Source organism: the organism of the source record quoted next, unplaced genomic scaffold, assembly GCF_019419815.1.
Source record: "Pyrus x bretschneideri cultivar Hongxiangsu unplaced genomic scaffold, Pyrus_bretschneideri_v1 Contig116, whole genome shotgun sequence".
NCBI classification, from domain to species: domain Eukaryota; kingdom Viridiplantae; phylum Streptophyta; class Magnoliopsida; order Rosales; family Rosaceae; genus Pyrus; species Pyrus x bretschneideri.
Genome location: NW_025999409.1, coordinates 69,059 through 84,088, shown reverse-complemented (window position 1 = coordinate 84,088; position 15,030 = coordinate 69,059). Strand labels below are relative to the sequence as shown.

General features: G+C 34.1%; 1 protein-coding gene across 4 annotated transcripts; it reads left to right on the top strand.

The window, feature by feature from the left end:
* Positions 1-2,894: 2,894 nt before the first annotated feature.
* On the top strand, positions 2,895-7,580 carry LOC103940233 (lipoyl synthase, chloroplastic). 4 transcript variants are annotated; one of them, XM_048577470.1, is made up of 7 exons: positions 2,895-3,096; positions 4,303-4,337; positions 5,019-5,807; positions 6,019-6,176; positions 6,634-6,805; positions 7,101-7,211; positions 7,341-7,580. In XM_048577470.1, exons 3-7 carry the CDS (start codon positions 5,214-5,216, stop codon positions 7,425-7,427), a joined length of 1,122 nt encoding a protein of 373 aa, XP_048433427.1. In that variant the 5' UTR covers positions 2,895-3,096; positions 4,303-4,337; positions 5,019-5,213; the 3' UTR covers positions 7,428-7,580. The 4 variants fall into 4 exon arrangements, with proteins under 4 accessions (XP_048433427.1, XP_048433428.1, XP_048433426.1 ...); XM_048577471.1 differs by having other exon boundaries at positions 5,016-5,807; XM_048577469.1 differs by lacking the exon at positions 4,303-4,337.
* The last annotated feature ends 7,450 nt before the right edge of the window (positions 7,581-15,030 follow it).

Genomic DNA, 15,030 nt, shown 5'->3' with positions numbered 1-15,030 from the left:
CTTGAAGCATATACAAACATGTTTGACGGTTGGATCGTTGAAACTAGTTTCATAGAATGCGTATCCCATCAAAACAATAAATTCACTAACACTTACTAGTTTATTAGTACTTTCATTAAGTATAACATAAGATTTTGTGTAATCCACTAGTATAAATATTTTAAATTGAAAATCGAGTTCATTCATTGTATTCATATAGGGTCAAGGAGTGTAGTTATAAAAAATCATTAACATCGAAGTTAAAATAACCGTTAAATCGTGATTTTTCGTTGATAACCGCCAAAAAGTTTTGTCCCGTTACTTGATATTTGAATGTTTGTTTTTTGTAATTTTTGGCGTATGAGATCTCGAAGTATATACAAACAAGTTTGACGGTTGGATCGTTGAAACTAATTTCGTAGAATGTGTATCCCATCAAAATAATAGATTCACTGACACTTAAGAGTTTATTCATACTTTCATTAAGTATAACATAAGATTTTGTGGTATCCACAAGTGTAAATATTTTAAATTGAAGATCGATTAATTCAGTGTATTCGTATAGGGTTAAGGAGTGTAGCTGTAAAAAAATCATCAAAATCAGAGTTAAAATAACCATTAAATCGTGATTTTTCATTGATAACCGTCGAAAAGTTTTCTTCTGTTACTTGATCTCTGAATGTTTCCTTTTTGCAATTTTTGGCATATGCGATTTCGAAGTATATACAAACATGTTTGATGGTTGGATTGTTGAAACTAGTTTCGTGAATGCGTATCCCATTAAAACAATAGATTCACTAACACTTAAGAATTTGTTTATACTTTCATTAAGTATTTTGTGGTATCTACTAGTGTAAATATTTTAAATTGAAGATCGAGTTCATTCATTGTATTCATATAGGGTCAAGGAGTGTAGCTGTAAAAAATCATCAAAATCGGAGTTAAAATAACCGTTAAATCGTTATTTTTCATTGATAACAGTCGAAAAGTTTTGTCCTACTTGATCTTTGAATGTTTTTTTTTTTGTGATTTTTAGCACATGTAATCTCGGAGCATATACAAATAAGTTTGACGGTTGGATCGTTGAAATTAGTTTTGTAGAATGCATATCCCATCAAAATGATAAATTCACTAATACTTAAGAGTTTATTCATACTTTCATTAAGTATAACATAATATTTTGTGGTATCCACTAGTGTAAATATTTTAAATTGAAGATCAAGTTCATTCATTATATTCATATAGGATCAAGGAGTGTAGCTGTAAAAAATCATCAAAATTGGAGTTAAAATAACCGTTAAATCGTGATTTTTCGTTGATAACCGTCGAAAAAGTTTATCCCGTTACTTGATCTCTGAATGTTTGTTTTTTGGAATTTTTGGCATATGCGATCTCGAAACATATACAAGCATCATTGATAGCTGGATCGTTGAAACTAGTTTCGTAGAATGCATATCCCATCAAAACAATAGATTTACTAACACTTAAGAGTTTATTTATACTTTCATTAAGTATAACATAAGATTTTGTGGTATCCACTAGTGTAAATATGTTAAATTGAAGATCAAGTTCATTCATTATATTCATATAGGGTCAATGAGTGTAACTATAAAAAATCATCAAAATCAGAGTTAAAATAACCATTAAATTGTGATTTTTCGTTAATAACCGTCGAAAAGTTTTATCCTGTTACTTGATATCTGAATGTTTGTTTTTTACAATTTTTAGTGTATGCAATCTTGAAGTATATAGAAACAAGTTTGATGGTTGGATCGTTGAAACTAATTTCGTAGAATGCGTATCCCATAAAAAAAAAATCACTAATACTTAAGAGTTTATTTATACTTTTATTAAGTATAACATAAGATTTTGTAGTATTCACTTGTGTAAGTATTTTAAATTGAAGATCGAGTTTATTCATTGTATTCATATAAGGTCAAGGAGTGTAGTTGTAAAAAATCATCAAAATCGGAGTTAAAATAACCGTTAAATCGTGATTTTTCATTAATAACCGTCGAAAAGTTTTGTCCAGTTACTTGATCTTTGAATGTTTGGTTTTTGCAATTTTTTGCTAATGCAATCTTGATACATATATAAGCAAATTTGACTTAGTTTCGTAGAATTCGTATCCATCAAGTTCAACGGTGTCTATATATATATATATATATATATATTTATTGAGTAGATTTAAATTTATTTATTTTGTACGTATAACACTTAAGAAATTGAATGATATGTATATTTAAGTCGATGCAATGGTCACCAATTTTTAATATTTAATATATATATATATATATATAATTATTGTAGTTTTTAGGTGTATAAAATTGTTAAATTAATATATATAATTATTATAATATTTTTTTAGGGTTATAAAATTATAAAATTAATATTTTGCTTATCGTGTATTGTGTTATCTACGTGTATACCTGAGCCAATCCGTTATCTTAACAAGTGCTTATCGGGTTATCCGATAACGATCCGATTTGTTATTGTATCGACTTAAACATCTATTAATTTCATGTCGGGTCAATAATTACCAGGCCTTCCAGTGAGTCAGGTTGAAGAGAAGAAAGAAAATAGTCATAGGTTATTTTGTATTCCTATTATTTTTAAATAGTAAAAGAAAATACCGTTGTCATGAGGATATAGGCACACTTGACGAGCTTGATAAATATTTTATCCTATTTGCATTATTTCACTGCACACGTATCTTCAATTTCACGACAAAATTACCGCATGTAACTTTTTTTTTAGGGATGATGACTTTGTCCCAACCAATCTTAATTTTTTTATTTTTTATTTTGAGGGACGATGAGTATTTTTTTGTCAAATGCCAACAACAGTTTTGTTGTTAAGAAGAAAATAACAGTACCAAAAGTAAGTGTACCAACCCAACAAACCAATCCAAAAAAATAAACAAATAAAAAAATCAATCGACAAATGGCGGAGGTTTCAAGGGGAACAAGTTTACAAAAACCTGCAACTGGACCGCTTGCTTTTAAGTCTTTCCTTTCTCTCTCAGAGATCATCGCCGCCTCCTCTGTGCCGCCACGAACTTTGCAGCGGCGCAACCATCGCTCCCCCTCTCGAAATGGCCGTCAACTATCTCCCTAGGTATTCTTCTTCGCTTGCATTATAAATATTCTGTAATTCAAGTTCGTTGAGTCAATTTGCTCTACATGAATTTCTCTTGTTTTCCCATGAAACGCCAAAGAGAGCCAATTTGGCGAAATGGAAATTCGAAGATACCATGTATAACCTAGAAAAAATATATAAATATATATATAGAGGAAATTGTTACTAGTACTCTAAAAATCTCAATCTACACTCTAAACTTTTTATATTAGAAAAGAAAAATAAACTTTCGAGAAGTGTAAAATAATATTTTTGGAATGCTAATAACACTTCCTCTGTGTGTGTGTGTATATATATATATATATATATATATATTAACTTAGGTTCTCATTCTTCATTAATTTTTTTTTCAATTTTTGATAAGGTCAGTATTTTGATAATGAAGTATTTATATGTCAGCATATTTAAATTTATAATTAGATTCATTTAGAGTTAAAAACGTTATCTTCGATATAAATATATTTATAGTTAAATTTTGTATCATATATTTCTATTTTTATTTTGTACCCATTTTTTAATTTGCAACTTCTAATATGTACCAATTTTCATTTTAGTTTGATTGTACCCATATATTTAATTTTTTTTCTGTGCCCATATTTTAAAACTTTTATTTATACACGTAATTTTTTTTAATTTTTTATCTGTAACCATAACGTATTTATAATGTACCAGGTTTTATATATATATGCAAAATGTACCCATTTTCTTAATGTAAAATTTATTCACATTTTTTATTTCTAATGTACCCATATTTTATAATGCATCATTTTTTTTTATTAAAACGTGCCAATAATTAAAAATAAAAATAAATCATTTTTTTAAGAACTATAAAAATCAGATAAGATTTCGCACAATTCAAATCTGAGAAAAAAAAAAAAAAAATTAAAAATCCGTATTTCATATATTTAATCTTGGCATCATTTTAGGAAGGATTTAATAATTTTTGTTATTAAATTTCTTAATTAATACAGAATTTAACATTTTGTCCTTCAATCAAAGTATTCAAATTAATTTCTTCTTCTTCAAAAAAAAAAGTATTCAAATTAATAAAGTTTCAATTTAAAATTTTAGTTAATCAGGACCGGAACTAAAGATGCCCTATAACTATATATGCATGTATATGATTCGCTGGTTGATTTGGCTGTCATATGAAAATTGGTAATTAAGGTATCGTTTAGTATGAAGGGCTGGCATTGGAATGGAGAAGACACTATTTTAAGGTACTGGTGACCAACGTAGTGGTAGGAGATGGATTACTCAAGAAGAAAATTTATCAATTTCAATCTTCCCAAAAATGGTAGGATAGGATTAGAAGGGAGAAGTTTTCGTCATGTCTAATCCCATTCTAATCTCCTTAAAATGTGAAAACATTTTCTGTACCTTAAATATGCCTTTAAGTTAGCGGATTATCAAAGTCAGTCCTCTATACCAAACGGGGCCTAAAGGTGAATTCTTCTCCCTCGTCCCCACTCTTTTGCTTCTTGGCTTAGTTTTATCTGCACTCTCAAGAAGCTGAGTATAGTAGTTAGGTTAGAAGTTGTGCTTTTAAAGATTTTCTTGTGCAAACAATATTATGAGGCTAATCCAAAATTTTTAAAGATTTTCTTGTGCAAACAATATTATGAGGCTAATCCAAAATTCTGATTATTTATGTAAGGTGGTTCTTAGCCCAAGACTATCATAGGTTCTTATATATTAATTTCTACTAAATTTATACAAGTGTCTAGATGTTGATTTGGTTGTCATATGAAAATTGGTAATTCTTGGAGTAATGTGAAATGTTGTTAATGAATTTAGGTTCTCTTGTGACGCTAGCTTAATATGGCTCACAAAAGCTAGGGAGCTTCAATGCAGATTGTATATAACATTGTTCTAAATTTAAATTGTTTTTTGTTTAGAAGGCATGATGAAGACTAAAAGTGAGAACCATAGTAATCAACCGCAATAACAAGCACTTCCTCCTTCACCTTCACCTTCACCTTCACCTTCACCTTGTAGTTGCTGTTGAAAAATAGTGAGTCCAAACTCATAAACTCCTTGATTGGATTGGTGGGTTGAAATCTTGATAATCTAGATAAGAAATTGAAGAATTGAAGATGAGCACGATAATTCAGCTGCAATCCCAAGTTTCCTCATCATCTTGGTCTTGGCCAATCCCAATTGAGGTCCCAAAAGGCCGAATATGTGCGTCAACACGATCCTTAAATGTGCGATCATCAGGACGAGTAGGAATACGATGTGAGGTGGTGGCGGGGGGAACTGGAACAGAAATCGGAATGGGACCTTACACGGGGAGAGACCCAAATGTGAAGAAGGCGGAATGGTTAAGGCAGAAAGCCCCCCAGGGAAACAAGTATGCGGAGGTCAAGGAGTCCTTGTCCCGTTTGAATCTGAAGACGGTGTGTGAGGAGGCCCAATGCCCTAACATTGGCGAGTGTTGGAATGGTGGTGGGGATGGCATTTCCACTGCCACCATCATGCTTCTGGGCGACACCTGCACCCGTGGCTGTCGGTTCTGTGCTGTCAAGACCAGTCGGAACCCTCCACCTCCTGATCCCATGGAGCCTATCAACACTGCTATGGCCGTTGCCAGCTGGGGTGTTGATTATATTGTTTTAACGAGTGTCGATCGTGATGACCTGCCAGATGGTGGAAGTGGTCATTTTGCTCTTACTGTCCAAGCCCTCAAGGTCCCTTCCCTAACTTTTTCATTTTCATTTTTCAACAAGGTTTTAATCTTGCCTGCCTGTGCATGTATGTATTTTTTATGTGCAGAGTCTGATCTGACTGTTAACTTCAAAAGCATTGCAAAATAGACAACCTAATAAGACTGCCCCTGCCTTGATTGTTATACATCCATTAGTTTGGTGTAAAGTTTTACCAACTCATCTTCAACTGCAGAATCTGAAGCCTGATATCATGGTTGAGTGTTTAACTTCTGACTTTCGTGGTGACTTGACGGCTGTACACACTCTGCTGTACTCCGGACTTGATGTTTTTGCACACAACATTGAGACCGTCAAACGACTACAACGAATTGTCAGAGACCCTCGGGCTGGGTAAGTCGTACTCCGCATTATCTTTATTTTTTACTTTTATATCTTTTCTCCAAAGCCTTTTGGTTATATATTTTTGCTTCTGCATTTCTGGTCGTATATTTAACTTTTTAGGCATGCTTGTTAAGCTTGCCATACATTACCTAATTCCCTTACTTGTTCTGATAACTTGATGTGTAATATATTTTTTGGCCTACATTTCTTCCTTCGAACATATCTTGAATCGAATGAGTTATCCACAATCAAATCCAACCATCCAAAAGTTATCCAATCCCATTAAATCATCCTTAAGTTATCCAATCCAGCAAAAACTTGGTTGTTCTCTTTCTGAAGTCATCCAATCCAACCCATCCTAAGAGCATCAACCTAGTTCATCGTATGCTTTCTGGATTGGTACTTCTTGTTCTAAAATTGTGATCACTGCTGCTACTTTAAATTGTTTGTTTAATGTGTCATGTAGGTATGAGCAAAGCTTATCTGTTCTAAGACATGCAAAACAAAGCAAAAGGGGGATGATAACAAAAACTTCTATAATGCTGGGCCTGGGAGAAACAGACGATGAGTTGAAGGAAGCCATGGCTGATTTAAGGGCTATAGATGTTGATATTTTGACGCTTGGGCAATATTTACAGGTTAGTTGAATGTGCATAGCTTTTGTGTATTTGGCTTTGAGTATTTCATGAAAATACATTGGCAATTACAGATTGTTAGGCTGATGTCTTTGAGTTTCCAAAGTTAGACTTGGATTGTTGACAGTCTCTTCTTGTTGTATGCTTGAAAAATGGCTGTAATCTGGTCCTATTTACCCATTATGGTTAATATTTTCCATAAGTGATCCACTTTACTGTTTCTGAGGCAATCATCAACCGAGACTAAGTTATTCCCGTAGAATTTTATGGTAAAGATTTTGATTTTAAATTGCTGCAGCCAACTCCATTACATTTGACTGTCAAAGAATATGTCTCGCCTGAGAAATTCGTTTTCTGGAAGGAATATGGGGAGTCTATTGGATTTCGTTATGTAGCCAGTGGGCCCTTGGTAAGATCTTCATTAACGTCTCAGTTTTATAGATACTGTGGATTATCTTTCGTTACGATTCTTAATTGAATGCAGTAACCTAGTTTTACCATTCTTGATGAAAAATCTTTGCATCTACTAATTTTTCAGGTCCGGTCCTCGTACAGGGCAGGGGAGCTGTTTGTTAAAACAATGGTCAGGGAAATGGCTAACGGCTCTTCTGGCGTATTTCAGTAACTTATGAACTTCAATACAGATGGCTACCAATATGATAATAATTTAGTGGTGTGAACAGCTAAAAATAGGGCAAAATTTAGTTGCAATGCTAATGACCATAGATTTTGTGAGGGTCTGAATTTTCCGAGTCTAATATATATAAATATTTGTTCATTGAGAGGGCTGATGTGCCGCAATCAATTTTTTGTTGAATGTAGTTTCATTCAAGTAAGAACACTCATCAAGGGTTTAGGATTTGCAATATTTTTTCATACCATATTTACACATTCCATTGAGCCATGTGACTGAAAAGCTGAACCAAAATGAGAACGCACCCAAGTCGTCTTGTTATATGTTGGTAATCAAACACTCAACTCAGATAGCAAAATGTTACTAAAAAACGTTGGACAATGAGCAAAACAAAACTCGAACACAAGTGCTCATGTCTGTCTATGTGGGTTTTTTATGCTAGTTTTGTTAGCGATTAGGAATGAAATGTAGAACTCTCAGGCAAGAAGAAGAAGAGAAGCTAAGAATTTCAATCAGAAAAATTCAGAGAATGTTACCCTGCAAATTCTTCCATATATTCAGGTAAATGTGCTCACTGAGCATGTGAGCTCACACATCAACAAAATAACCGTTGAAGGAGAGAGAGAGAGAGAGACAAACAAATCCTCAATTCAATCTTAGCCATCCATTTCATACTCTACTTGGAATAAGACACTTGTCCACTATCAAACCATATGAGACTTAACTAACACATTACAATTTGATCACTCAATCTTAGCCGATGAGCTAAGACACAACACTAATCAAACTTGTAATCCTCATTAATCAATTCATCAATTTACACATTAACACTCGCCCTAAATTGTGAACTGGTCTTACTCCCAATTGCTCTCTGAGATGACAAAATTGCTCCTTGGCCAGTGCCTTTGTGAATATGTCTGCTACCTGATCTTTTATTAGACAGTACACCAAATCAATGATTCCATTTTGAAAAGCCTCCTTGATAAAATGATACATTCGGTTGATGTGCTTAGTTTTTTGGTGAAAAATGGGGTTCTTGGTGATTGCAATGGTAGAGGTGCTATCACAATTCAAAGGAGTTGCCACAGTTTGTGTTTCACCAAAATCCTCCAACACAAACCTTAACCAAGTTGCTTGTGCAATAGCTTCTGCTACACCAATGTACTCTACTTCAACCGTGGATAATGCAACATGATGTTGCTTGAATGAGGACCAAGAAAATACTCCACTTCCGAAAATGAATGCATATCCTGAAGTGCTTCTCATATTATCTTCGGATCCACTCCAGTCACTGTCACAGAATCCAAACAACATTGCATCTTGACCTTTCTTGTACTCCAAACCATAGTCTAAGGTTCCTTGTAGTATAGTGGTAAGTATTCTCGCCTGTCACGCGGGTGATCCGGGTTCGATTCCCGGCAACGGCGCCAATTTCTTGATAGGATTTTTACCACCTGCCAAAGTAGGGATAAAAACATTTAAAAATACTTGCAAGAGAACAAGTTAGTTGTAGTATAAACGGCTCAAGCAAGGTTGTTTCCATAGAGATTTAATGAATAATTTATGTAAATACCAAATCTTAATTAATTATTTGAAAACAAAGTTTTGGAAGAGGTTGATTTTATGACCTATAATATTAAAAACAAATTTTAAATTAAACAATTAAATAAATTGACAAAGAAAAGAAAACAAAAGAAAACGTTTTGAAAACCAAATTGTAAAAGCCTAGGGTTCCGCCGTCCCCTTAACAATCCTATATAGATTTATCAATCATTTATGAATTACACATGCAATTTTGAAGGTTAGGTTTTCCTTATGCATATTCTACTTGTCACATTCAAGCTAGAACATATATCAAACATGCAATCCGTCTATGGCATTCAGATCAAATATAAACATGCATGACTCATTACACTTTGTGAAAACCCTTTGAAAAACCATGCAACCCCTACAACGTGGCATTCGCCCTAGGTGAACTTACAACTATCAATCACAAGAAGCAATACTCAATTCCCCGATAGCATTCCAACTGAATTGCATCCAATTACTTATTTAAACATGCTAATGGTAGCCAAGCATTAAGATATAGAGACAGTTTAAAGCACAATGATTAATAATTCAAAGCATGCATGCATAATATCATAAGCAATTAAATAAAAACTACATATTCATGCTAAGGCTCAAGGCATCACCCTAGCAAACGAAACTAGTTACTAACAACCATAAAACACAAGGAATTTTATTGAAATAGAAAAAGGATAGAAAACACCTAGAAAATAAACTTCAAAAATCCTCTAGAGTAGTGTGTATATTCTCCTCCAATGTTGCGTAGAGAACCCTAATGGCTAACAAGCCTTATTTATACTACTCTAATTAAAATTCTCCTAGCAAAAGGTCTTAGAATAAAACTAGGAAACATAATAAAATAATAAAACAGAAAATAAAAGGTTTCCTATTTGAACTAGAATTCAGAGTTCTCAAAAAATTAGTTTTTTGACCGACCAAATCAACTCTGATTTTGTCCAAAAGGTCTATTTTTAAAGCTGAAGATGTCCTCTACAAATCCTCGGAAGGAATCTTCCTCAAAATACGCCATCTTGACCTCCAAAATACCCAAAATGTTCAGAAACGTCAATCCGGGAAAGCTGCGTGCCGGGCCTTAATTTCATCGCCACGGTCAAACGGCCTAGTAGAAAAATTTGGAATTTTGACACAATCATCTTGAAGGCACACGAACATCGTCCAATTGGAATCACTCTAAAATTCATTTGTTTGATCACGTTTTGCTCCAGAGGAAGTCGAATGTCCTACATTAGAAATATATAACAAAGTATCAAAATTGTACCAAAATAACCAATAAATTAATACTAAGATTAGGGTAAAATATATGGTATAATATGGACTCATCATACTTCAGCACCTTTTTAGCAGTTCCATGGTGCTTATTAGTTGCACAGTGCATAAACCTTGCTAATAAGCAAGAAGCATACATGATATCTAGCCTAGTTGCAGTAAGATACAACAAACTGCCAACAATTTTTCTGAACTATGCTATATCTACAGCTCCACTATCATCATCCTTTCTCAGTTTATCACCTGGAATGAGTAGGATACTAATAGGTTTACAATCATGTAATCCAAATTTCTTAAGTAGGGAAGTAGTATACTTCTTTTGATGAATGAAAATGCTACTTTCAGTTTGCATAACCCCTATTCCAAGAAAATGGTGTAGCAAACCCAAATCTGTCATTTCATAGTTATGCATCATATTAGCCTTGAATTCTTCTATCATTTCAATATTATTGCCAGTATAAATGATATCATCAACATAAATTGACACAATGAACATTCCTTCAGCCTTATTTCCTTTTGTATACAAAGTTGCTTCACTGTCACTCTTCTTGAATCCACAATCTTCAAAATAAGCATCAATTTCACTGTACCAAGCCCTTGGTGCTTGATTTAGTCCATAAAGAGCTTTGTGTAGCTTGTACACCTTGTCTTGTTCTCTTTGTACAATAAACCCATTTGGTTGATCCACATACACTTCTTCTTGAAGTACACCATTCAAGAAAGCAGACGTAACATCTAGTTGAAATAGTTGCCAATTGTTCTTTGCAGCTAGAGCAACCAATGTTCTTACAGTATCCAACCTTGCAACAGGTGCAACTGTCTTGTTGTAATCCACACCAGGCTTTTGTGCATATCCCTTGGCCACCAACCTTGCTTTGTTTTTCTGCACCGATCCATCTAGATTTAGCTTTGTCTTGTATACCCACTTTACCTTAATTATTGGTTTGTCAAGTGCAAGTGGTCTATTTACCAACTTCCAAGTCTGATTCTTCTCTATCATATTGATTTCATCTTGCATTGCAACCTTCTGAGCTTCATCTTGTGCAGCATCATCAAAGCACTCAAGTTCAATAATGCACAGATTGCAGTGTTCATATACTTCACTTAGATTTCTCCTTTTCAAAAGAGTTGAGTCAAATGCTTCTGTATCCACAGGGTGTATTTGTACACTTGCACCCCTAGCACTTGATATTTCATAAGAAATAAGAGATGATATCCTAGAAGACTCTCCAACTTCATTAACATCTATTTCTCTAAACTCAGGTGGAATTAGAGGAACACAGATTTCCCTCACTTTCTTTTCTTCCCAATTCCATCTCCCATTCTCATCAAACACTACATCTCTAGACACAATCACCTTCATGGTAGTTGGATTTAGAATTCTATATCCCTTCTCATAGGCTCTATATCCTATAAAGATTCCTTTTACACTTGATGTTTCCAGCTTATGTCTCAAATCTCCAAGTATTAGTGAATAACATATAGCACCAAATACCTTGAGATGCTTAATCCCTAGTCTTCTTCCATTATAGGCTTTGAATGGTGTGACATTGTCTAATGCACTTGCAGGACATCTGTTCAATAAGTAGATTGCAATGTTGATTGCCTCTCCCCATAGTTTGTAAGGCAGTCATTTCTCGTGCAGCATGCTTTTGGCCATTTCCACTACTGTCCTATTCTTCCTTTCCGCCACTCTGTTTTGCTATGGAGTATAGGACACAGTGAGTTGTCTTTCCATCCCAATTGATTCACAAAATGAATTAAACTTAGTGGAAGTGAATTCTCCACCTCTATCACTTCTCCATTTCTTTAGGAAATAACTAGATTGCAGTTCAACCATAGCTCTAAACTTTTTGAAGATCCTGATAGAAGCATATTTATGTGACTTAGTTAGGTTATTTCCTTGCATTTATGTTGTTAGTTCTTAGTTATTTTAGTGATTTAAGCTATTTTCGTGTGTTTGTAGGTCCAATTGGCTAAAATGGCAAGAAAGTGCAATTTGGAGCAGTTTTGGGCTTGAAATGATTAGCACATGCTTGGAGCAAGGTGGATGGACGAAATTGAAGACCAAAGGAGGCTAGGAATCTGTTAAAGAGATGGAAGAAATTAATTGAAGACTTGGAAGAAAAGGAATCAGCTACAAAGAAGGAAACACGAGTCAAACCTCCTTATTTTGACTTAGTCAATCCTAATCTTTTCCTACTTATGTTCCAGCTATCAAAGGGGTTCCTAATTAATTTAGGACACTTAAATATATGTTCTAGAAGTCTAAATCCCATTCCCAAACTCAATGCCGTAACTTCCTTCCCCTTCTCTTTCCTTTTCCTTACCGTGTAAGGCAGCACCTTTCCCTTTCTTATTTCCTATTTTCTATCCTTGCCGCACCCTTCTTCCCTTTTCCTTTGGGATTCTGACTTTAATTACCTTTTTCCTTGAGGATTTGGGGTCCAAATCTTTCCCAAAACATTTAATGAAAGTCATGATTTTTTCCCTAAAATATATACATTCTGCCGCACCCATTCACAGATCGACATAATCGTATACACAATCCATCATTCAACCATTCATCCATCCCTCTACCACCACAAGCTGTACCACCCTTCCATAATACACCACAGCCCAATTTCACACCATAACCACCTTGTGCCGCAGTCTAGCAAGGAAGAAAGAGAGGAGGAACAACCTTGGACGTTTTGGCCATTCAAGTTGGATTGTTGGAACGTTCTTAGGTGTAATCCATCTTTTGTTTTCAATGTTTAATTTAAGTTTTCTTTGTTTTGCTGTGAACATGAGGAACTAATTTCATCTTGGCTAGAGGAAACTTTGAAACTATGATTATATTTGCAATAAGAATTGATTAATTCCAGTTGTGATTTCATAAATCATGAATGCAATTTACTTAACTGTTTGATTGATAACTTATTCTTGTATGTTGATTAAGGATGCATACTTAGTTTTCATGCATGAATTTGATGCTAGAATATAAGGGAGTTTCACCTAATTGTTATGAAATTATATTCATAAGTAGTGGAGGTTGTCAGTCACAATCGTGTTAAGTGAATTCCTGGTAGGAGTATCATGCTGGTCATAGTTACTAATTCCTTGTCAATGCTTATGATTTTCACAAAGCTTAATGATCTTTGATTGTATCTCTATTATGATGTTCATGTAGGGAACTTTTGAAGAATAATTTGGTTGCTGATGCGTATTCCATCCAATTCAATGACTTAAGGAAAATCCGAGGGTTAATTAGTGCTGTTCACGGTTAATCTGAGGTGTTGAGGTTCATGGTTTATTGAAAAAGCAACTAGAAATCGCTTTGTATGCAAGTGTGTCATGTGTGGAGAAGGACCCTCTAGCTAGCTTATCACCTCTTTATTTTCACACTAATTTTCTGACTACACTCCCTACACTAGGTATATGTGAGAAGATTGATGTAAACATGTAGACTAGCACTCACATATGTTATAACAAAGAAAACATTTTCTGGAATTATTAATATGAACATGTCTATGATCTCATGAAAGGAATGCTACTACTTAGAAGCGAGAACCAAGGATTCCATATGCTCATACCAACTTCAAACTCCACATATTGAACACATAACATCAAGATCGAAGTCTAAGGGTTGTAACGGGGCTAAGGTATTGGCTAACAAAGAAAGGTAAAGGATAAACAAATGTTCTTAAAGCAATAGTAAGCAAAGTAATGAAATAAGCACTTAGAATTCACTTTTGAATGCAAAATTCCACTTTAAACACAAGGGGAAAGACCCACACAATACTTTGGGTCAAATTCAAACTTTTGGACTCTTTCTTCAACAGCCAATACTTGTGAGTTCATTCTCACTTATTTCTCAACTCTTTTTCTTCTTTTTCTTTTCTTTGTCACATTCTTTTTTTTCAATAGATTTTCAATGAAAACCTTCTCCCACACTTGTTTTTCTGCATGATGGAAGTCAAAAGGAATTCCCTCTAAGTCATGCTCACCTAGGTAAGGATAATGTGGCTAACAAAGAAAATAGGCTAAATAAGGCTCAAAAGGGTTAAACTTACAATACATATGCAAAGGGTAAGGCTTTTTGGCTCTGGTTTAACTAAACAACTTCATCTTATTGTATGTTATGCAATCAATACTATGCTTTGAATGAAATGAGCATGAGTTCTAGTATTTGGAATTATAATGATGAAAATGCATTCTAAGTAGCAACCAAGCAAAGAAACAATGAGATCATGCAACGACTTTAGAAAACAAGAAATCACATATTAATACTCTCCAAACAAAGTATAGGCTCAAGTCTCTCAGGGTTGTAGCATTAGTTTGAGTTCCTTCCTTCAAGCATGTTACAAAAACTAATTTTTTTTTCTTTGTGATTACATGTGAATTCGTAAACGACAACTACGACTAAGCATAAACCAAAGAGCTAATCAAACTTCCATCCATGTTTGTAACTTTCTTTAACAGTCATGCAATTAAAAACCAAATCCTCATCATTGTGTTGGAAGGTACCCTAAGACACAAATAAACACACGAAAACAACTCCAACTCTTTTTGGGTTTTTCAAAACTGTTTTCGAATTTTTTTTCAAATTTTCGTATTTTTTGGTCAAAACACATGAAAACAATTCAAAACACACTAAAAACACTTAAAAACAGTGAGAGACAACATTAGAAGTGATAGGTGATAAAATCCCACGAAAATCATGCAAAACAACTTGTTTACCCCCCCCCCCCCCCCACAC

Bases quoted from the DNA above. Each gene is read 5' to 3' on its own strand.
- LOC103940233 (XM_048577469.1), top strand. From the start codon at position 5,214: ATGAGCACGATAATTCAGCTGCAATCCCAAGTTTCCTCATCATCTTGG. The intron at 6,177-6,633 runs GTAAGTCGTACT...TGTGTCATGTAG, and splicing joins GTCAGAGACCCTCGGGCTGG to GTATGAGCAAAGCTTATCTG. The intron at 7,212-7,340 runs GTAAGATCTTCA...CTAATTTTTCAG, and splicing joins ATGTAGCCAGTGGGCCCTTG to GTCCGGTCCTCGTACAGGGC.